The sequence below is a fragment of the Lactuca virosa genome, chromosome 7, assembly GCF_052849685.1.
Source record: "Lactuca virosa cultivar CGN04683 chromosome 7, Lactuca_virosa_CGN04683_v6, whole genome shotgun sequence".
NCBI classification, from domain to species: domain Eukaryota; kingdom Viridiplantae; phylum Streptophyta; class Magnoliopsida; order Asterales; family Asteraceae; genus Lactuca; species Lactuca virosa.
Genome location: NC_136432.1, coordinates 25,468,087 through 25,491,724, shown reverse-complemented (window position 1 = coordinate 25,491,724; position 23,638 = coordinate 25,468,087). Strand labels below are relative to the sequence as shown.

Sequence of the window (23,638 nt, the reverse complement as noted above, 5' to 3'; positions counted from 1 at the left end):
GAGGTGAGTTATCCTTACTATATCAACAGGGTCTAAGGCACCAAGGCCGACCCTTTATTTGATTTGTATCCTAGTATTTGCTTGATATGTTTATTTGATCTGCTAGATCTGCATCCTGGTAGTTAGGATGATGCTATGCTAGTGACCTGGGTTAGGTCGGTATCCTGGTATATAGGATGGTTGCTGTGTTAGTGATCTGTTAGATCGGTATGATTATCTATTATATACTTGCTAGTATGATATTATGTGCACATGATTATTTGATTGGTATTGGAGGTTGGGTTGAGGCGGGTCCTGCTTCGTGCAGTAGGCCAACATACCCAGGGCGGACCGGATAGAATGCAGGCCCAAGAGGGCACCTAATCAGGCTGAAGGCCCGGCGAGCGGTCCGGATAGGCTGAAGGCCCCGAGAGGGCGGTCCAGACGTGCCGAGGCTCGGAGAGTGGGCCAGACAGACTGAAGGCCCGCTACGGGCGGTCCAGACATACTGTAGACTCAGAGAGTGGACCAGGTGGACTGAAGGCCTGGTGTGGGCGGACCAGTCACACTGTATACTCGAGATGCATGGTTGTTCTATTTGCTTATATGTTATATGATATGGTTATATCGGTATGGCGTTGGTATTCTGGGGGGGGGGGGTAACTCACTAAGCCTTCGAGCTTACAGTTTCAATTTATTGTTTCAGGTTTAGCGGATGACCGCGGGAAGGCGAAGGCGTGATCGTACACTTCCTCGATTTATGATTATGATTTCTGGGAACTCTGATGTTTAAACTATTTTGAAAACAAATTGTAATAACTGAATGGTTTTATATGATTTAAAAAGTTTTAAATTGGCTCGAATTTTATGGATGTTACAACACACCATAATTTTAGCCTGGGAGGATTTACTCTGATGATTGACATATGATTTTGATACATTGACAAATATTATGTTATTTTTGAGAAACATGGTTTATGATTTTTATATGATGAATGATGTTTATGGTTTTTACTAATAAAATTAAACGAAATTTTTGGACTATATTTTTGTGATGTTTCACCATCATAAGCCACTTTCAGCGTGTCCATCATCTCTTGAACTGACTCACAATTCTGTATAAGATGATACACATGATAGGGAAAAGAGTTTCATATCGCTGCTCTAGCTTTCACATCAAGACTAAGCATTTTTCTTGTCATCATCGTCATAACTAGTCTGGTTTTTGCTTCAAAGGACCGACGGGAGCATTGTTGACCATATGTTGATACATAGGAACGTGATGACCTTTTTAAACAATTTTACGCATCTCATAGTCCATGGTTTTGAGAGCAACCATGACCTTAGTTTTCCACATGGCGAAGTTGTGCTCATAGAAAGGAAGAATCTTGTTGAGAACAAATGATTTGGGATTATTGGTAGTCGACATGATTACTTGAGTGTATCAAAAACCTACTATGATACCATTTGAAGGTTTGTGTCGATCGGATACACTTCAAGTATAATAAACAAGAACAAAATTACTAAGAAAATAAAGAACACATAGGATTCACCAAATTGTATTTCACCAAGAAATGATTTTTTTTCACCAAGAAAACGGGTTGTCACAATGACAATCACCAAGACGTTCACATTAGGGTTTTACCCTAACGACATCTCCAACCCACCCCCAAATGCCATTTTTTCCTCCATTTTCTCCCCCATTCTTCTCTTACCCTACCCCATTTCTTCCTCCATATTTGGAGATATGAATAGTATTACCCCATATATGGAGTAACGCTATTCATTTCTCAAAATATGAGGATGAATTTTCAGTTGTCGGGTTTAATCCCTCGTTTTATATATTTATACATTTCTAGTTTATTTATCTATTATTTTTAATTTAAATATAATATTTAATATTTATAATATTTTTTATATAATAAATTATATTAATTATCCATAAATATAAAATTGATTTTTATTTATCGAATTCATATAAAAATTTAAATACATATTAAAATCATGAAACACGATAACGTATTTACAAAAGCTTGTAGTTAACATATATCCTACAAACATGATATCATATGCTAATAAACATGTAGTTAACCTATATATATACTACAATAATAATCTAATAAAATCCGATATATGTTGAATTGACGACGGATGAAGACAGTCAATTCCAACAATTTCTTGCTCGATATAAACGTATTAAAGATAAAGAAGCACACTTCAGTCTACGAAATCTATTAGTTGATCATTTGTGGAAAATTTATTCCAACGCATAAATATGTTGTTTGTGCATGTATAATATTTATTTAAAATTATGTATGTCTAATATTTATATAAATGTATGTATAATATTTATTTAAAAGTGTGTATGTCTAATATTTATATAAATGTATGTATAATATTTGTAAATACATGTATAATATTTATTTATAAGTGTATTATAAATATAATATTGTTTATTTAATATTATTGTAATGAAAAAAATATAGATTATATATTCGTTAAAACTAAATTAGTAGAAGGGGTGTGTTTCACAATCTATGTAAGTTGGAAGAATGGAATATACTTTTTGGGGTAAAAAATGGAGTGGGGTTGGAGATGAAACACTATTTACCCTATTTTTTACTCCATTTTTAGGGGGAAAATGGAGGTGGGTTGGGGATGGTCTAATGTTGAATATATAATAATCTATACATGTATATCCCTTGATTGAAGGGATTGTATTTAATCTATACTAAGAATCGATGTTCATCACAAAGATATCGGAACTACTATATATTCTATACATATATGTATATTTACCTAATATACAAAGATTACATTGGATTATATAACTATACGCTGACGCTGATAAAACTTGAGGCGCTTGCGCTAATGGTGACGCTGACGTTGACACTTACAGTTAGCGTGTAGAGTGTTTGACTCATCAGATCATAAGGTGTGACCTTACAACCTCCTTGAAGAAACCTGAATCCCTTACCTCCATTTTTGATCCCATCTTGGTGTTTTTGGTAACTTTTGAAGGAAGAAGAAGGCTTTGGTGGATTTTTGAGCATCTTAGCAAGTTTTGAGACCTCTTTTGGGCATCTCTTGACCTTTATAAGTGTTTAAGATCCAAACTTTATTGTTCTAGGTTGCTAGATCTAAGGTTTTGTCCTATTTTCTACAAGTATGAGCTAGTTGGAATGGTAGGATTCCATAAAGTTAGCAACTTTATGGATCCTTGAGGTCCTTTGAGTGTTATATGTTTTGGATCTGAAGTTTGCTAGTGTATTGAACCCATGCATGAGATTCTTGGTGTTGTTTCTCCATTTTTGATCTAGTTTGAGCTTTAGACTTACAATGGTCATGCATGGTTGAAAATCATCGATCTTTGGGTTGTATTGGACGTTAGGAAGCCTTCTGAAAGGAATAAGTAGAAGGGTTAATGGATGGAGAGTTGAATCCATTAAGTTGGGGAAAGCCCGGTTTCACGATGTGACAGCCTCCTCGCCACAATGTGACGACTGGGGGTTTCCCGATTATTTTGGAATGATTCTGTCACAACGTGATGACTTGACCATCACGACGTGACGGTAGCTTGAGTCGTGACTGAGTTGCATCGTGACTGAGTTTGTGATTGGGATGAGTTCATTTTCCCACAACGTCACCAAGGGTTGGTCACGACGTTAGAGTCAGCTGATGTTGACTTTGACCGTTGATTTTTTTTGACCATAATGACTTTTGGGCCAATTGGCTAGTTTTAGAATATGGACTAAGGGTTTACCTTGAACGGTTTACTAAGAGGCATGTAGCACCCGATCATTGGCTGTAAGCACTGTTAGTTGTTGACTAGGTCTGCGAGGTGAGTCTTCTTACTATACTGTGTAGGATGTTAGCTGTCTTTGTGACTCTTGCATTATATGTTGGGTTGGGTCCATTTGTATGTTGGGTTGGACCCGTTTGTATGTTGAGCAGGGACCGTTTGTATACTGACGGGGCCCGTTTGTATGATGGGCAGAGCCCGATAGATGGGTGGAGCCCGTTATGATGGGAAGGGCCCGATATTATGTTTGGTATGTGGTCTATTGGGGAACTCACTAAGTTTTTTTTGCTTACGGTTTTGTGGTGTAAACATTTACAGGTACTTCTAGTTCCAAAAGGAGGGGTCCGACTTGACTGCACATCATCCCCTGATGATTTTCCGCATTGATGATTGTTATTTTACTCCGATGATTATGATATATATTTACTTTGACTGATTTTGGAACAACCATTGTGTGAATTTGATGATTTGAAAATGAAAAAATTTTATTAGTATTTTTGGGATGTTACAGTTTATGTGTCTAATTTTTAATTTTCCTCAATTTCGGTCCATTTCCAAGATTTTGACGATTCCATTTTAAAGATAGAATATATCATTTCTTAAATTTGAAATTTTTCCTTATATATTTAGATGTTCAATTTAAAAAGTTGAATTTTAACTTTATTTTTCCAAATCGACCGTACCTTTCAGATTTAGCTCTATTATATATATATATATATATATATATATATATATATATATATATATATATATATATATATAGTTATGTTCAAATGTTTCTACTATCAATTGTGTGCATGTAGGATTGATTCTGGACCAATAATTTTAGTTATTTTAAGAAGTAATTAATGCATATTAAATGCTGAATATTTAATTAATACTCATTATATCTTCAACATGTAATATGCATTAATTACTTTATTAAAATAACTAAAATGATTGGTCCACAATCAATCCTACGTGAACACAATAAATAGTTAGAACACAATAACCTAACCCCATATATATATATATATATATATATATATATATATATATATATATATATATATATATATATATATATATATATATATATATATATATATAGTCATTTGGTAGCCTTTAGAGAAATCTTGAAATTCAACAATAGAAAACCTTTTTGAGTTTTATCTTATTCTTGCTTTCGTTCTACGTCGAGGGGGGGGGGGGGGGGGGGGCTTTTTCGGGGACTTATAGGATTTTCTTTCGGTCATGCGTTTGGTTGGTTTCGTCGATATCATCAGCGGATTCTTAGGTTGGGGGTTGATTGTAATCTATGTGTGGGTTTTGGGCTTGAAAGGGATTAAAGATTGGTCGATCTTAAAGGAGTCGGAAATCATTGTATGAATGTTTCGGAAGTTGTGAAAATGACGAAAATTAAGATTGATACCGAGGGAATTGTGGAAATTGAGTATGAGTATTGAGTTGTGGTAAATGAATGTTGTGTATTGTGTTGTGATAAAACGAAAGGTTAAATATGTATTTAGTTATAGGGATATTATAAAATATATTTAATCTTTGGTGTTTTATTTTGTTTTCCGATATCATGGTTATTATATAACAATATATTTCTATCTAATTTTTTTTTAAAACGACAAATATTAGTCTATTACCTTATATATGGTTTTGCCATAAAGATTTCCACCTATATTTTATCTTTGGTGGTTTTATTTTGTTTTCCGATAATATATTCATATCTATTTTTCTTTTTGAAACGACAAATATACTAAATTATTCATAAATTATTCCACTTATATCCACAACGAAAATTGAACCATCGACCTAAATGACGAATAGCAACAATAGATACCATTAGACTAGATATCCTTTGGTATATCTGTTGGTAAAATGTGAAAAAAAAGGTAAAAGTTTAATGTAAATTAACCGGCCTATTAGACTATTAGTACTTGATGTTTATGTAGATGATGGGATTAGGCGATTAGCCATAACTACTTTAGAAAAGGGGAAATTAATTAAATAAAAGTAATAAAGAAAGCAAACCCAATAGAAGCACGCGTTGTCTTGTAGATTGGAGCTTGTATATATGCAAACGCAAATGCCCTCATCTCTTCGAAATTCTAAAAATTCCCCCCTATAAATAATTTACACTAACAAAAAGTAAAAACATCAATAATAATAAAAATAATTGAGGAGAGAGTGTTTAGGGGCAACACTAGCAAATGCAGCTTTCAGCCCTGCATGCCATTTCCATCCAATTACTCCAAGACAAATCCCCATAATATATACATGTATATATAGAGAGATAAAAGAACTTCGATATGAGAGAGAAGGAGAATGTTGGTGCTACAACCAATGTAGCTTTTTGTATCGAGAATAGAGATTGAGGAGAATGTTGGGTATAATATGTTTCTATTATTTATTTGCTTACAATAATATATAATATTATTGGTATGTACGACAATGTCATTAATAATACACACACAATGGGGGTTTGTGGTTTGAATCTATAAAAGACTTGTGCATTATATCTATTTAAAATCTTATCCAGTAATTATGTATACATTTCAACCTTGTTATGAAAATCTTTAATTTCTTTTTAATAGTGATTATAATCAAAAGAATTTTTATAATTGTAGGAAATACTTTAATAATAAAATTGTTTATATTTCAACTAATTAATTATTATAACTTAAGAGTTTTTGTAATTTATGATATATATATATATATATATATATATATATATATATATATATATATATATATATATATTAATTGGTTGATTTAGAGTATATATATTTTATAGATGTAGATTAGATTGTTAGGATTTTAAGATTAAGATCGGGGAAAAAAGCTAAGAAGACAAAAATTTATACTTCACCAGATAAAACTTAAGCAATAATATTATTGTATGATATGAATTTTCATCAAACAAATTATTATTATGCATTTCTTTCTATTTTCTTTTTTCATGTTCAACTTATTTTGTTTTTTACACATTGTTTTCTATTATGAGATTTTATGTTTTTGTTTGTCATTTTAATATTGTTTATTAATTCTTTAATTTATAATTGAAAGTTATCATTTATTGTATTTCTATTATTAAAGTTTATTATTTTGTTTGTCATTTTAATATTGTGTCTTAATTTTCTAATTTTACCTTGAAACTTTTCTTTTGTTGTTTTGTTATAATTCATCAATAAAACTAACATCCAAAATAATCAAAATGTTTGCTAGAAAGTGATGGATGACATAAATAACATATAAATAATAACTAAATATTAGTAAGAAGGAATTTGATGAAACAATTAGTATAAAAAAGTATTAACTCTAAATTAATAATCTAAATTAATAATAATGATATAAATATTTATAATATCATATATATATCAAAAATATAATTATATTATTTTAATCAGTACGATATATTTGTCATAATTTTAATTATCATAGTTTTATTTCTGTGCAAAGTTTAAGTTTTGTCTTGTATATATTAATCAGGAGATAAATTAGGTAAAGAGTGGATGTCATGTGCAAGCTAATCGATTGTAAACTTAGACCCATGTTAGTTAGGGAAATGATACAAGATGAATAATTAAGATCCAAAACCGTTAACACTTTTACTTGCTTTAAAACATTATTTTTGGTTACAAACATTTGATATTAAACTGAAAATATCTAGGTTAATAACTAGTATCCAATCAAGTAAGATACGGTTAATGATTGAATATTGTAAAAAATGCTGAACTTTATAAGATTATTCCATGTCTATTTCATGTAATGGATGGTTTCTTTCTTTTGATTGTTGCAATGCCTAGCAACCACAAAATTTCAAAAGGGATGGAACTTTGAAAGAGAAAGGACGTGAAGTGATAACTGATAAATCTCAAACAATGTCCATGAAAAGAGGGCGCCATTTTTACTCCAAAGTTAAGCACTAAGCTTAAAAGCTTAAAGCTTTTATCTTTTTTGGTCTTGTTTTTTTGAGGGGACATGCCCCCTGCCTATTATATTCTTCCAAACACATCCTTCCATTCGCTACCTTCTAAAACTTTGTTTTGGACTTTCTGCAAAACCCTTTTTCTCAATTTAGACTCACCTTCCCTACATTCAATCCTCCTATTAGACTAGTGAATTTTGTACTCCTAGATTGGCCTCAACGTTGTTTTCTGTTTGGATTCTTGTGACGTAGCTGCCAATTCCCCTTCTTTCTCTTTTTCAATCATTCTATGGTGGAATATAACTTGCTGTCCCAGTTAACATGCATCGTTCATAAACGTCAAGTATTGTTACCATATAAGTTTCGTATCTGTTCGATGAGAGATGAGCAAGTATAATCAATTATTTGCAAGAATCTGCATGCTTTTATAATCCACTTTTCAGTAGGCCATTCATTTGATATGATGTTGAAAACTCTTTAATTTGTGTGAGAATTAAATTCCAAACGATATTAATTACAGCGCAAAAAAATTCCTTATGTCCTTGAAAAGAAAAACTAATTTGTAAAATAAAGAAGGCGCATGCCAACATAAAGGACTAATCTAAAACGTACCACAAAATCCTTGAAGTCCAAAATTTTCAGATGTATTATAAGATTAAGTGTTATAACTTCTTGACATTTGCTTGAAAGTCGAACGTTATGTTTTTAATTTATTAAAGAACTACTTAAGTCAATTAAGTCGAAAATACTAGATTTCTCTATTTAATTGCATGTATAAACACATGTCTAGCTAGCTAGCATACCCTTCTCTGTATTCTAATTTAAACGAAAAAAATATTATATAACTTGAACACAGCCTTTTATTTTCCCACTCTATATAAAGGCAAGTAACGTTCAACTACTTTGTTAATTTCCACTTTCTTGCACCCCACTGAGATACTTGTTTATCCACAGACACTCTCTCTCTCTCTCTCTCTCTCTCTCTCTCTCTCTCTCTCTCTCTCTCTCTCTCTCTCTCTCTCTCTCTCTCTCTCTCTCTCTCTGTGTGTGTGTGTGAAGAATGGTTAGGGAACAGAGTGATCACAAAGCCATTTGTTCCTCCATTGCTATGTTGCAAGAGAGGTTTAGACAATTGGAGAAGTTGAAGGAGATGAGGGAAGAAAGAGAGCTTCTGAAGCTGATATCAGTCTCCTCCAATAATCATCAATGCAACTCTTATTATGATCAGCAGTACTCTCTATCTTCAAACTTTTATGAGCCTTCCAAATATATTTTCCATTCCGAAGAAGTCATCTTTCCAACTCAGCCATTGGATTCTCAATTACTCTCCCTCACCCTTTGGCCGACTTCACAGACCAAGAAGTATGCTGACAGTTTCTGGGATATCAACATCGAAAGCACTCAAAAAATAAGCAGCAAGCCATCTTGGCTCACCAATGTACCCTTGGCCCGGCCAACCTTAGTAAAAAATATTGATGAAAGTAGTGTTAATTCTGATGTTGATACTACTCTTCATCTCTAGATAGCAGGTAAATACATGTAGTATATTTAAATATATGATGAGATTATTTTTCTCTGGAATCTTTTTTTCTTTTCTTTTTTCCTTTTAAGATATTAGCTAGCTAGCTATAATGGTTTGCATCAATGTGGTACGTTTTGCATGAAACCATGCACCCAATCTAGGGTTTACTGTGGTGTGTATTAGAAAGGGTGTACATTAATTGGTGACACATCGTGTATGCAGACTGGGTATCTTTTGAGGTATTACTATTAATTAATTAATCTTCGCTAAAATATATAGTGCACTATCTATCTTCTTCTCCATCCTTGTATTTGATTGTTTATAGCTCATATGGTGATATATGGTTACTCTTTATCTGAGTCGGTTTTTCCTCAGGGGTGATCTTAATATGATTTCAACGTACATAATTTGTCTTAAGGCTTAAAAACCCTTGGTGCATGATGATCGAGAAATTTGAGAACCTCAACATTGTCAAAAATTTTTCCAAACAGTTAGGTACTTCTTCACTTGTTTTGATACTTTCTTTTGGCATATAAATGATAATTAAGAAACTCTAAGAAAGATCATTCTCCATTTTTAAAATTAATGATACATGAATCAATTTGATTTCTAAATTTTGTAAAACAATAAATATTTAAAATAGCCATGAATGTTCATAAATGAATGTAAAATATATAAATTTAGCTAAACATGTCTATATTCCGACAGAAAGATATTACTGTTATGATTTAAGGTTGAAAAAGAATGGGTATGCAGCTTCATTATAATAATGTGCACTATGAAAGATTCGATTAAAGTGAAAAAAAAAATCTTGGTATATTGTTTTTATCGATTTTCTGCTACACATAGGTGACAGTATTTAAGAATACATTAATTAGACCATGTATCAACCTATGCATGGCAACTTGACAAGTCTCGTAAGTTTTAAAACAGATCTCAATAGTCATTTAAACGTCACCTAATATTTAAGTTTTGAACTACTCCCAAGTGTGTACTTCAGAATCTTTACTGGTTTTGGTGCATACCACTCACCCTGTATTCCCGTATGCTATTGGAACTATCCTAATTTAAAAAATTATTGACTACCAAACTCGGCCATTACTTGTTTGGGGCTTGTTTTTGGATGGCACTAAGTTCATCATGTGATCACCAACACGAAAGATGAAAAGATAGGGTTAATTTCTTTTTTAATGTCACATATTATTAAGACTAGCACTAAGCAAAGCACAAAGCGAGCAAATTTTACATCCACGTAACGACACTAGAAGCACAACAGCCAAACTAACCAATCAAATTTAACATTTTACATCAAAATCAGTCTTATAGGAGTTCCTCACAATGCACAATGTACTCAAAAGTAGCTTTCTTTGTATCTTTTCCTCTTTAAAGATTATTCGGTCCTGAAATTGCCAAAGCACCCATAACAAAGGTATGTAAACATTCTCCAAACACAGTTTGTATGATATGTGAGAGTGGTCTGCGAGATATGTAGCTGAAAAATTTGTATTTCTTGGCAGCACTAGGTCGATGGAAAGATTAGATGAGGAGTATGTGAGGGCGATTGTTAAAGTACTTAGGGTACCTTTGGCAAAACATACATAGAGGGACCGACATGAAGTCGTGTCTCAGTACTACGTTTCATTCACAAACCAATAAGCAGAGCAAGAGGACTATACATACATTGAATATATGTTGTGTTAGTGATTTTAGTGTTACCAGCGTATTTTACTATAGTTAGTATTACTATCGGGACAAGCTGAGTTCATTTTTCTATCTGAGACCGGAGGTGCAGGGTGCACGTTAGGAGTGATAATTAAATGTGGACTTGGAAATACAAGGGTTCGGGGGTAGCACTCCTGGGTACATGGTTCCAAGGGGCAGCGCCGCTAAACGAAATCCTAAATGAGGAATGGATCGGACATATATTCTCCTGCCAAAAATCGGGAGTTATGTTATGGTGATATGACGGTGGTTATTCCCTTAGTGCAAGGACCATTAACTGTCGTTTTGTCTTATAACCACAATTTTAAACCGCCATCTTTCATGTATAAAATGAAAGATGGTCGTTGCATGCAAAGTTACCAAGTGTAATAACCAAAAAATTTATTCTTCTCTCTACATGCAAACTATCTCGAAGAACACATAACACAATCAATGTATTATGTGTTTGTTAATCAAATTGGTCCTATAATCTGATTTGATCCTTCGATTATCTCATGAATCTGCATTTCGTGTAACCCCAAAAATAAGGGTCGAATTACAGATTTCGGAAAGTGATTTCCAAGTTATTGTTATTCTAAAACCTTAAATTCTAACATGTTGTAGACTTGTGTGCTAGAGTTTGTTGGTAGTTTGGATGGCCATCTTCCATCGGTGGAGTTTGCTTACTACAATAGGCACCATTCGAATATGAAGATGTTTAAATACAAGGTGTTGCATAGACAGAAATGTTGATTTCCATCTTATTGACTTGAGGTAGGAGAAAAACATTTTCTTAGGGTAGAATTGGTATAAAGGACGACCTATAGAGTGAAGGTTATATATGAGTGGTTGGTAGCAAAAAAAAAAAAAAGAAATTATAAAAATCATAAACAAAAAACTAATGATATTTTAAGTGGGTGATAAGGTTGTATTGAAAGTGTCTCTTTTGAAAGATTGACATTAATTTGTAAATGAGGCAAGACAAACCCCGTTTAATTGTACCTTTTTTATTATGTTGAAGAGCAATCAAGCATATAAGTTGGAGTTACCACATGAGTTAGACGACATTAACAACATTTTATACATATGTTACTTGATTAAATACTATGGTGGGGAATTAGTTGACATGATTGCACTTGAGGATCTAATGTTGGATGAAAGCAACCACCTGAATAAGGAGCCCTAGACGATTACCAGATGAAAGACAAAGAAGCTTAGGAATAAATATATTAAGCATGTCCTAATGAAATATGAGCATAATATATGACAAAATATCATATAGGAAACTCATGTGGATGAGATAGAAGGAAGGTACTCTCACCTACTTGTTGTATTAGAGATTCCAAGGAAATAACCGTCTTAAAGGGAGGGGGAGGAGAGAATTGGAACACTTGTGAAATAGAGCTAAGAAGTTTATACATTTATTTTTAATATTTCAAATTATTTAAATGTAATTAATACTGATGAAGGGAATATTAATAGGATAATCGGGTGCAAGATGAATAGTAAAAGATGATGGAAAGATTTTAACGATAAGAAAACGAGATAACTTAATATTCTTTCGTTATTATATATCATCTTATTATTTTAATTCCGTTGTATAACTAAAATTAAATATGAAATTATGGGCTTAGACTTACATAATGATGGTTGGTGGCATTTCTTGACTCTAAAACCCACCAGATGACTACTAAAGGAGAAATAGCAGTTTTAGGGTCTTATATGCAACATAGGCCATGAAAGTTTTTATATCTTCAATTTTGGCCTTTGGTATAGAGGTCTCTTTATAGTCATTGTACTTTTGTTGATTATACTCCTTTATCATTAAACTAGGTTTATATTCGCGAATTGCGCAAGATTAATATAACATGATCAGATAGAAGATTTACATTTCTAAAGAGATTTACCTGGAAAATATGACAAATCTATGACTTTTAGTTAATTATTTATTTAAACAAAAACAAAACAAACAAACATATACAAATTATTTAATTAAATATTATCTACATCAACCTATATAAGATATGATAGATAACATGTATCTAATTTAATTTACAATAATGATTCAACCACAATATATAACGATTGTATTAAATGAATACTAAAACCAAGAAAGACATGTATAAAGAATTAGTACATAGCAAACTTACAAATTAAAAACTCTAACATAATAACATGCCTAAAAATGGTTAAGAGACCTTAAATCAACATAAAAACCTTTAAGCTTGTTTTCTTTGTGAGTATGTGGATTCTATACATGTCTACTAAAAAATTGCACTTTTGTAGTAAACTTTCCATTTAGTTATTATCATATCATATCATATTATTTTATAAAAGAAACATTTTTCCTTTCACCACATTCATTTGAAACTCCCATGCATTTTTCTTTCACCATATTCATCTGAAACTCCCATGACTTTTCAATTTCTTTCTAATAATAATTATAAGTTGGTTAATAAGGTTAAATAAATATCAAACCTAAAGTGTAATCATATATAAACTAAATTTCAATATTAAAATAATATCTTTGCTTCTACTTATAAAGTTATGTTTTTTTAACTTTTACATATTATACTTAATTTATTAGTTTTAATATAGTATTAGATGTAAACCATTATCATTTTAAAGATATAATTTTGGAAAATTTGTACAAAATACTTAAATTATTAATTTAAATATAATATTACAGGGTCAACTTAAATATAAATTTTAGTTTAACTTAAACAACCTAAAAAATATTTTGTAAATAGTTAAAAGTGATAAACTGTAGTGTCTTTCTAATAATGATTATAAGTTGGTTAATATAGTTAAATAAATATCAAACCTAAAGTGTAATCATAAATAAACTTAATTTTAATTTTAAAATAATATCTTTACTTCTACTTATAAAGTTATGTCTTTAACTTTTAATATATTATACTTAATTTATTAGATTTAAAATATTATTGTATGTAAACCATTATCAGTTTAAAACTACAACTTTTGAACAGTTTGGACAAAATTCCTTAATTAATAATTTAAATATAACATTACAGTATCAACTTAAATATAAATTTCAGTTCCACTTAAAAAAACGAATATTTTGTAAATAGTTAAAAATGATATATTGTAGTGATAAACGCAAAAACTAAATTGTAATTTCAATTTAACTAAAATATTTTCTAAAGATATTTTTATAATCATTAAAAGTTTTCAAATAAGTAGCTTAAAATAACTTACAATAACAATATTTAAAAATAATTGTATATAAATGATTATATTGTTACATTTAAAATAAAAAAACAATGTTCGATGTTTTAAAAAATTATAATGATAGAAATTAAAAAATTAATCAAATAAATTTTAAAAAATTAATTAACAATAACATACTCTATAAATAACATTAAACCATATATTATATTTAATTTTATTCATGTGTAACTCGCGGGTAGAATTCATTCAAATGATTGACTAAACTACAATATTAAAATCTCCTATTATATTTCTATTTATAAAATTATGACTTTAACTTTTTAACATATTATAGTTAACTTATTAGTTTAAATATGTTGTCGTATGAGAGCAATTATCATTTTAAAGTCACAACATTTGTATAATTTATGAGTTGATGCAAAATAGTTAAATTATTAATTTTAATATAATATGAAACAATTAGCTTAAATCAAAATTTCAGTTAAACTTGAAAAAAAATCGAGAGACTGTTTTATAAATAGTTAAAGATTATAAATTATAGTGTTAAACCTAAATTGTAATCCTAAATTAAAAAAAACCATGAAACTATTTTTTATAATCATTAACAATTTTCAAATAAATAGCTTAAAAATAACTTACAATAAGAATAGTTAAAAGTAATATTATATAAGAAAAACTATAATATTTTCTTTAAAAACAAAACAATGTTTTTTGTTTTAAATAACTACAATCATAGAAACTAACAATATTAATCAAATAAATTTTAAAAACATTAAATTTGTGAAATAATTACAATGATAGAAATTAATATCTTAAGCAAATAAACTTTTTAAAATTAATTAATCATAACAACAACTATAAATATCATTAAATCATATATTATATTTAATTTTATTCATAAGTAACCTGCAGGTAGACGTTATTAAGACACTTATGATTATACAATTTTAAAAGATATCTACATTATCATATAATTCAAAACAAATAATGTTTATACCAACTTATTATAAGATTTATTAAATAAAAGCTAATAACAATGCCATTGATATATTTATAAAACATATATTTGTAAAAATTTCAAATATATTGTTGTATTCTGCCCAACGCGCGGGTATTCGTCTAGTTAAACATAATATATAAGTTATACAACCTTTGAGTGGTTAATCATTATTAAGAAGACCTTTGAGTGATATTAATTAAATGAGAGAGTTTCAAATGAATATGGTTTGAGCCAAAATATCTCTATTATTATAGATATCATTATCATTATCATTTCATTATCATATCATACTATACTTATAAATGAGACATTTTTCCAATCACCTCATGCATTTGGAACCCCCACACAAATTTCCAAGCACCTCATGCATTTGAAACCGCCACACCTTTTCACCTTCAAATTAATTAATCACGCATCATGAAAGGTTTGATAACTTATATAATATGTTTAATAAGCAATTAATGGATAGTCTATTATAAAAATGTAATTCTCTTTGAGTAGACACACAAATACAAATCACATACAAAATTCACAACGAAAACAAGTTTAAAGGTTTTGTGTAGGTTTGAGTATTCTTTTAAGACAATCATTGTATGTTGTGGTTGAAACATTAATGTAAATTAGATTAGATTCGTGTTATCGATCATATGTTATGGAAAGTGATATAGATAATATTTAATTAAATATTGTATATATGTTTGTATGTTTGTGTTGCTTCAAAGTAATAATTAATTAAAAATCATGGATATGCAATATTATCCAGAGTATCCATGTAAGTCTCTTTTGAAATGCAAATTGTCTATCTTATCATTTTATATTTTAGCATATGTTTAACGTTTTAATTATAATAATAAGTGTCTTTTAAAAATTTTCTTTTGTTTATTAATAATAATAAGTGGTTTTAAAACTAATGAAATATAATTATAAATAATAAAATCAAATTATAAAATTCTAGATATGTCATATTATTCATGCAAGTCTCTTTTGAAATTCAAATTGTCTATCTTATCACTTTATTAGTTAGTGTATGTTTCACATTTTAATAGTAATATTAAGTGTTTCTTAAAATGTATTCTTTAAATTATTAATAACAATAAGTGGTTTAAACTAAAGAACAATAATTTTAAATGATAATAACATCAATTTATAAATTACATAACATTAATAACAAATAAATTGTATTTTAAATGAACATCATTATTGAAATTAGAAAACAACCGTCTAAGTAAAAATTTAAATTAATCAATCATAACAATTTTTAAAAATAATATTAAATAGATAATTATATTTAATTTTATTAATGAGAAATGTGGGTTGATATCTATGAATAATATTGTTCAAAATATTATGTCAAAGTTAATGCCAGTAACATAAAAATTTTAAACATATATTTTTCAACATTTTAACAATATATTTTTAACCTACGCTGCGCAACGTGCGAGAATTCATATAGTATACTTATAAAGGAAACATTTTTTTATCACATTAATTTGAAACTCCCATGTATTTTTCTTTTCAGCACATTAATTTGAAACTCCCATGACTTTTCAATTTCTTTGTAATAATGATTATAAGTTGGTTAATAAGGTTAAATAAATATCAAACCTAAAGTGTAATCATATATAAACTAAATTTCAATATTAAAAGCATACTTTTACTTCTACTTATTAAGTTAAGTTTTTTTTTTTTTTTTTTTTTTTTTTTTTTTTTTAATTTTTTAATTTTAAACATATTATACTTAATTTATTAGTTTTAATATATTGTTAGATGTAAACCATTATCATTTTAAAGCTACAACTTTTGAACAATTTGTATAAAATACTTAAATTATTAATTTAAATATAACATTACAGGGTCAACTTAAATATAAATTTTAGTTGAACTTAAACAACCTAAAAAATATTTTGTAAATAGTTAAAAGTGATAAATTGTAGAGTATTTTTAATAATGATTATAAGTTGGTTAATAAGGTTAAATAAATATCAAACTTAAAGTGTAATCATAGATAAACTAAATTTCAATATTAAAATAATATATTTACTTCTATTTATAAAGTTATGTCTTTAACTTTTAATATATTTTACTTAATTTATTAGATTTAATATGTTGCTGTATGTAAACCATTATCAGTTTAAAACTATAACTTTTGAACAATTTTGACAAAATACTTGAACTGTTAATTTAAATATAACATTACAGAGTCAACTTAAATATACATTTCATTCCACTTAAAGAAACCCAAAGATTATTTTGTGAATATTTAAAAGTGATAAATTGTAGTGCTAAATGCAAAAAGTAAATTGTAATATCAATTTAACTAAAATATTTCCTAAAGATATTTTTATAATCGTTAAAAGTTTTCAAATAAGTAGCTTAAAATAACTTACAATAACAATAGTTAAAGATAACTTTATATAAATGATTATATTGTTACCTTTAAAATCAAAAAACAATGTTTGATGTCTTAAATAATTATAATGATAGAAATTAAAACGTTAAACAAATAAATTTTAAAAAATTAATTAACAATAACAACTAGGGATGAGCAAAGGAACCGACCCGACTGGAACCGGCCCGAACCAGACCCACCCCGGGAACCGAAGTCGGCCGAAATTAAGAACCAAACAGGACCGCCGGTTCTACCGGTTCCTACCGGTTCTTGCCGTGTCTTCAATGTTGGAACCGGTCATTGATAAATAGCAACAAACGGTTCCGGTTTTTGCCGGTTCTACCGGTTCCGGTTCCTACCAGTTCCTAGTTCCAAAAATCCACAAGAATATCGTCCCGGTCCCGGCCCGACCGATTCCATCGGGTTCCGGTTCCGGTACCGGTTCCGGCCGGTTCCTCGGTCTATATGCTCATCCCTTATAACAACAACTATAAATAACATTAAACCATATATTATATTTAATTTTATTCATGAGTAATTCGCAGGTAGAAGTCATTCAAACGATTTAGATTATGCAGTTATAATAGATGTATATATTATCATATAATTCAAAATAATCAATATATTATATCAAATTTAACAACGCTATTGTTAAATTAAAAAAAATGTATATTTATAAAGATTTCAACTATATAGGTGTTTCTGCACAACGCGCGGACATTCGTCTAGTATAGATATATAGATATATAGATTTATATATGAGCTCTATTTCTCAAAGCAATTAACTTATCATCTTTCTTGTTCTTAAAACCATAATCCTTCTAGAGTTTTGGTTTATCCCAAAATTTTATTCCTCTCAGATTCACAAAAAATTGTCCTGTATTGCTTTTATCCATTTAGGACAAGTTAAAGCCTATTGGATATTCTTTGAGTCAATCATCGAAAGAAAAATAACATATAAACATTCATCTGATAAATTTCACCTTGTCCTAGCATATGTGCTAATATTCCAATGGTCAATTCCTTATGGTAATGTTTTGTCCATTTAACAAGTATTTCTTCATAACGTCTTTGTATGTTTGAACTCTAAAACGAAAATCCTTGATATTGAATTTAAGTGCCCCGATATCGAGAATCCATCGAGCCATTTTAGGGTTTTTGGAAGGTTAATGATTATTTCTAGTGAATCAACACCCTATTCAAGTTTTCGTGCGCACATATCAACTTGAGATTCACTTACTCTTTTATTAGAGCACAAAACAACTTCACGACATTTGATCAGACTACTAGTTAGTGGTGGTGGTGGTGATGATGGGTAGAGGATAAAGTTTGTTGTTGAGTTTCCTGCAATGGATCTACTCACCACCAATATATTGCAATGAAATCAGTTCTCCATTTTCCAACAAAATGAGTTAGTTTTTGAGTTTCCTGCAATTGATCTACACATCATCGATCCACCATCATAATATAATGATGTACGCCAACCAAATCATTTCTTGATTTTGCTAGAAAATAAAGTTTCTTCTTGAACAATTTTGAGTAATTAGAGATTGTTCTTGGTAGTCGCTAAAAAAATTAGCATTATTTCTCTGTCGTTCGGCTCCACTCAACCACAGACTGACAAGCTTTTAGAAAATAAAAAGGTTTAAAGTGGAGTGGGGGCGGGGTTTAGTTTATTGATAAATTTTAACTAAAATTAGGTTAAATATATATAAAATAAATAAATAAGGGTAGAAATGTCTTTTTACATGCAAAATAAAAAATAGGTGGCTAAATTCTTAAACCATAAGGACCAAGCGCCTGGGGCTTATCACAATTATCCTAAACTAGCTAGTTTTGGTAAACGATGGTGACCAATCGCCTAATATTGTCTATATTTTATAATAATTTTATTTTTCATAATTCGACTTCAAAGTTATATTAAAATATTATATAAGTTATGAGATATTGTAAATTGAAAATTTCTTATGTAACTAGTGGAAACCCCACGCGCCGTTGGCACGGGTTTGAATGAGTTTTGACCAAACCTATGAAGAACTGACTGAAATTTGTAAATTCTGGAATCATAATAATGAGTTCACATAGTACATCATTTTTGGAAAAAAGAACTTTCCTACATATATGAACACTATCTTAAGTTATTGACCATATTTGAATATGCAAGTGCATCTGATCATCTGCAAAATAAGACCATTAACCTATAATATTTTTGAAACTTACCAACATAAAAATGAAAATTATTCGGATAAAATTTATACCAATGATATCATAGAAACTGCATTTTCCATCCAAAGTTCCCACAATGCTTCCCTGTAGTAAAAGCAAATAAAAGATTTTACATTTTTAGTCATAAAAAGCATAACCAAAAGAAACAAAAAAAATAACATAAAAAGACAACAAACCTTTCCATCTGTAATCACCTTCAGTAGCAAATTTGTTTCCCTATTGATAAAGAGAAGTAAGTCCATTCCTATAATTGGTAAAGAAATGTTAATGTGTGCCTGTTATGAGTGAAAAGTAAAGTATCTTTATATATTGGTGAACAAAAGTAAAAGTATGTTGCTATTTTTTCAAGAAGTTACCAAAAATTAGAAGATAGAGAAAAGGGGATTGTCATCATTTCGAAACAACTATTGTCTCAAATCAAAGTAATCGCACACTTCATTAATAGGGGATCCAAGCTCTTTTTGTACATCTGCAAAAGAGATAACAAATAATTAGCTACATATATGAATAAAACTGATGTGAAAACATAAACAAATTAAAAAATGAAAACAATGTAGCTAGTGAAAACAATATCATTTTAATCGGATGAAGAAATTGCAACATTGAGAGTGAAAATTTGCTACATCAGAAAGTGATATATGTCAAATTTATTTTTTTGGAAAAATTAGTACATTAGAGTGAAAATCTATTTCATTAAAAAAAATACATTAATATAATGTTGTAGTTTCATTTTTTGGACAAATTATCCAAACATATCATTGTATATAGCACTGCACTTTCACTTTTAAGAAACCTGTCCAAATATAACATTGCATTAATTTTATTTTTCAAAGATCTACACAAATATAGCATTGTACTTCCATTTTTTTTATTAAAAGTAAGTGGAGAAGTTTGTTTTTGTTTTTTGGAAGTATAGTACTTAGTAATTATCATATCAACAATGTTTAGAATATTTATAGTTTATAGGAAGAAATAGTAATGTCCTTTCGTTGTTTTGCTTGTTTTAGCATCTTACTTCAACAATGTTTAGAATATTTGTGTAACGCCCGCGTTTCCTGCTAGATTAAGTCATAGTATGTAATCACTTTTGTCAACCATTGTAATATTTATATGAATAAGGAATGATTATTCATACACTTATATGCTTATGTGTTTTATAGGACATTATGTGTAATTTATATGAATATTTAATAATAGAATAAATTAATTAAAATACGTGTCAGATTACTTAGGATAAGTAATCGTAACTTAGTTATTGTATACGTGTCAGATTACTTAGGACAAGTAAATTATATGAATATTAAGGATACAAACCTCTTGCCTACTTTCATCTTATGAGAGTCAACCAATGCAATTCATATTAGCCTTATTTTATAATTTCTCCCATAATCATGACTAACTATGAAATTTTAAAATAATTAGATTATTCATGGATTAAACATGTTAATATCGAACACAATAAGCATTAATGTGAAGATCATATCCTAATATATCAAAAGAATATAATAGTTTTTGTCACAATGTTCCAATATCCAAATACTAAATCCAAATCAAACCCTATTTCTAGAATAAAAGTGTTATAGTTGAAGTGTAACCTTGCATGCTTCTCTTAAAGGAATGACTTCATTAATGGGTCTGACTAAAGTTAATTTGTGTGAATTCAACCAATACTATTTGTAAGAACCTGAAATTTATAGAAAGTAGACTTTTAGTCGAATATTGACCAAGGGGGCAAAATGGTCAATTACAATAAAAAAATGAGAATATGAAGTTGTAACTTCATGAAAATGTCCAAGATAAGTTTAAGTCACTTAAAAGAGGTTAGATAAATAAGTTCAAGAGAAAGAATGCATAGAAGATGCATTTTTGGTCAAAAGGGTAAAATGGGAAGTTAAACTCTTAATAGATTAAGCTCCATATTAAGTTAGTGAGAAATAACATAACATAATTGTATAGTATGTTCCTACCTTCATGTTAATATAAAGATCATAAACAACAGGTAAGAAACGAAGAAGTTATGAAGGTTACAAGTTGGGACAAAAATGTCCCAAAGCTGGAATGGAATCAGCCAAGGGGCTACTGTCAAGCTGCTACCACGACGCGGTGGGTAGATCACCACGGCGTGGGGAGACTTCGTCGTAAGAAATAAAGGCAACATACTTTTCCCCGCGGCATGATATATGGGTGCCACTATGTTGTGGTCAAAGTATGATGCTAGTGGAGGAAGAGAACCACGACGTGGCAAGTAGATCACCATGGCATGTTAAGCAAGTGGCGGCCATTGACCGAGATCAATTGGTTACTGTGGCGTGATAAATAGCAGGTCGTGATGTGGTTATGCACTCAGAGAACACGAGTTATAATATATTAAGAGATATTTTGATCCATTTAGACAGGGAGATGGATTGGAGCTCAAAGGGTGCGATTTTGTTGCCCAAATGGTGCCAAGAGAAGCTAGAGATGGTAAGTTGTTAGGATCATCATGCTCTCCACATGAAGGTATGATTTATCCATATTTGGTGAAATGTTTAATTAAAGTATATTGGTTGAATTGATCAACCTATATCTTGATTGTGATGTTAATGGTAGTCTTTGGAAGCTTTAATCACACTTAGAAAGTGATTTCCATTGTGAAATCCACGTATGTGAAGTTAGGCTTTGAAACCCTAACTAATGAGATTATGAATTCTAAGCACAAAGCTTAGTGAGCTTCCCCAAAATACCACATATAATACATATATACATATAATAGCACGTGGTTGTGTCGGATCCATATCAACCCCATATGACAGTATGTAGATGTGTCAGGTCCGTATCAACCATCGAGTCCATAATGACTCCGAACCCAGATTGGCTATCTCTCTCTCTCTCTCTCTCTCTCTCTCTATATATATATATATATATATATATATATATATATATATATCAACCTTAGTCACATAATCATATACATCCAACACATACAAATCAGTGGGCTGACATTGGTGCCTTTGACCCACTAGTGTGGTAAGAAGACTCACCTCTAACTAAAGATAACTGAATTATACACTTGAGCTACTACGAACACGGCTCCTCACACTAAACATAACCCAATAACGACCCTAATTAATAGTTAGAGTTTGATCCCATAAATAATGGTCCATTTCATCTTTTAAATGAGGGAAAAATACCATTGTGCCCTTCCTAATCCTAATCAACCAAACAAAGTCCAAAGTTCTAATGGATCAAGGCCCAATGTGGTCCCAAAGCTGAATCCGAGTAGTACGCCCTACGTATAATCTCGTACGGCCCGCGTTCAAGCTTCTGATGTGGAAGGAAATATGGGACCAAGATGCAGTACACGCAGCGTACTTCAAATTACTCCCAGCGTATGCATCATGATTCAAAATCTTCTATTAAGGTCTTAATGCCTTAAGACCTAACGTCCAAACTTCAGATCTAAGTCTAAAAAATGTAAACAGCCATAAAGTTACAATCTTTATGCTTTTGCATGGCTACAAAGAGCCAAACACCAAAAACCTAACTCCTTTTGTCATCTAAGACCCCATAACTCTTGTATGGAGTGAAAACAACGTCCAAGTTTGCATTTTTATGTCTGAACACATCCTAAAATGTTTGAAAGGATAGCCTAAAACTCTGGAGTACTCCATACTCACAAATATCAAAGTCTTGGGATGAAAAAGGAAACAAAACTAGACTTGAATAAGATCAAATAATAAAATCTCCAAGGTATGAACTTTATACCACTAGAAGATACACCAAGATGAGGAGATTCTAGATCTAACAAGCTTGAGAGCAATACCACAACTCCTAGGATCTTCCTTCACCACCATGGACACCAAAAGTTACTCTCAAGGATTCACAACTTCACACACAAGGATTAGGGTTCGAAGAGGGGCTAAGAGAGA

General features: G+C 30.1%; 1 protein-coding gene across 1 annotated transcript; it reads left to right on the top strand.

Moving 5' to 3' along the window:
• The first annotated feature begins 8,760 nt into the window (after nucleotides 1-8,760).
• Nucleotides 8,761-9,222, top strand: LOC145126481 (uncharacterized). Its single transcript, XM_079061842.1, has one exon. The coding sequence runs from the start codon at nucleotides 8,761-8,763 to the stop codon at nucleotides 9,220-9,222; it is 462 nt and encodes a 153-aa protein (XP_078917968.1).
• The last annotated feature ends 14,416 nt before the right edge of the window (nucleotides 9,223-23,638 follow it).

Coding starts and splice junctions, on each gene's coding strand:
- LOC145126481 (XM_079061842.1), top strand. CDS start 8,761: ATGGTTAGGGAACAGAGTGATCACAAAGCCATTTGTTCCTCCATTGCT.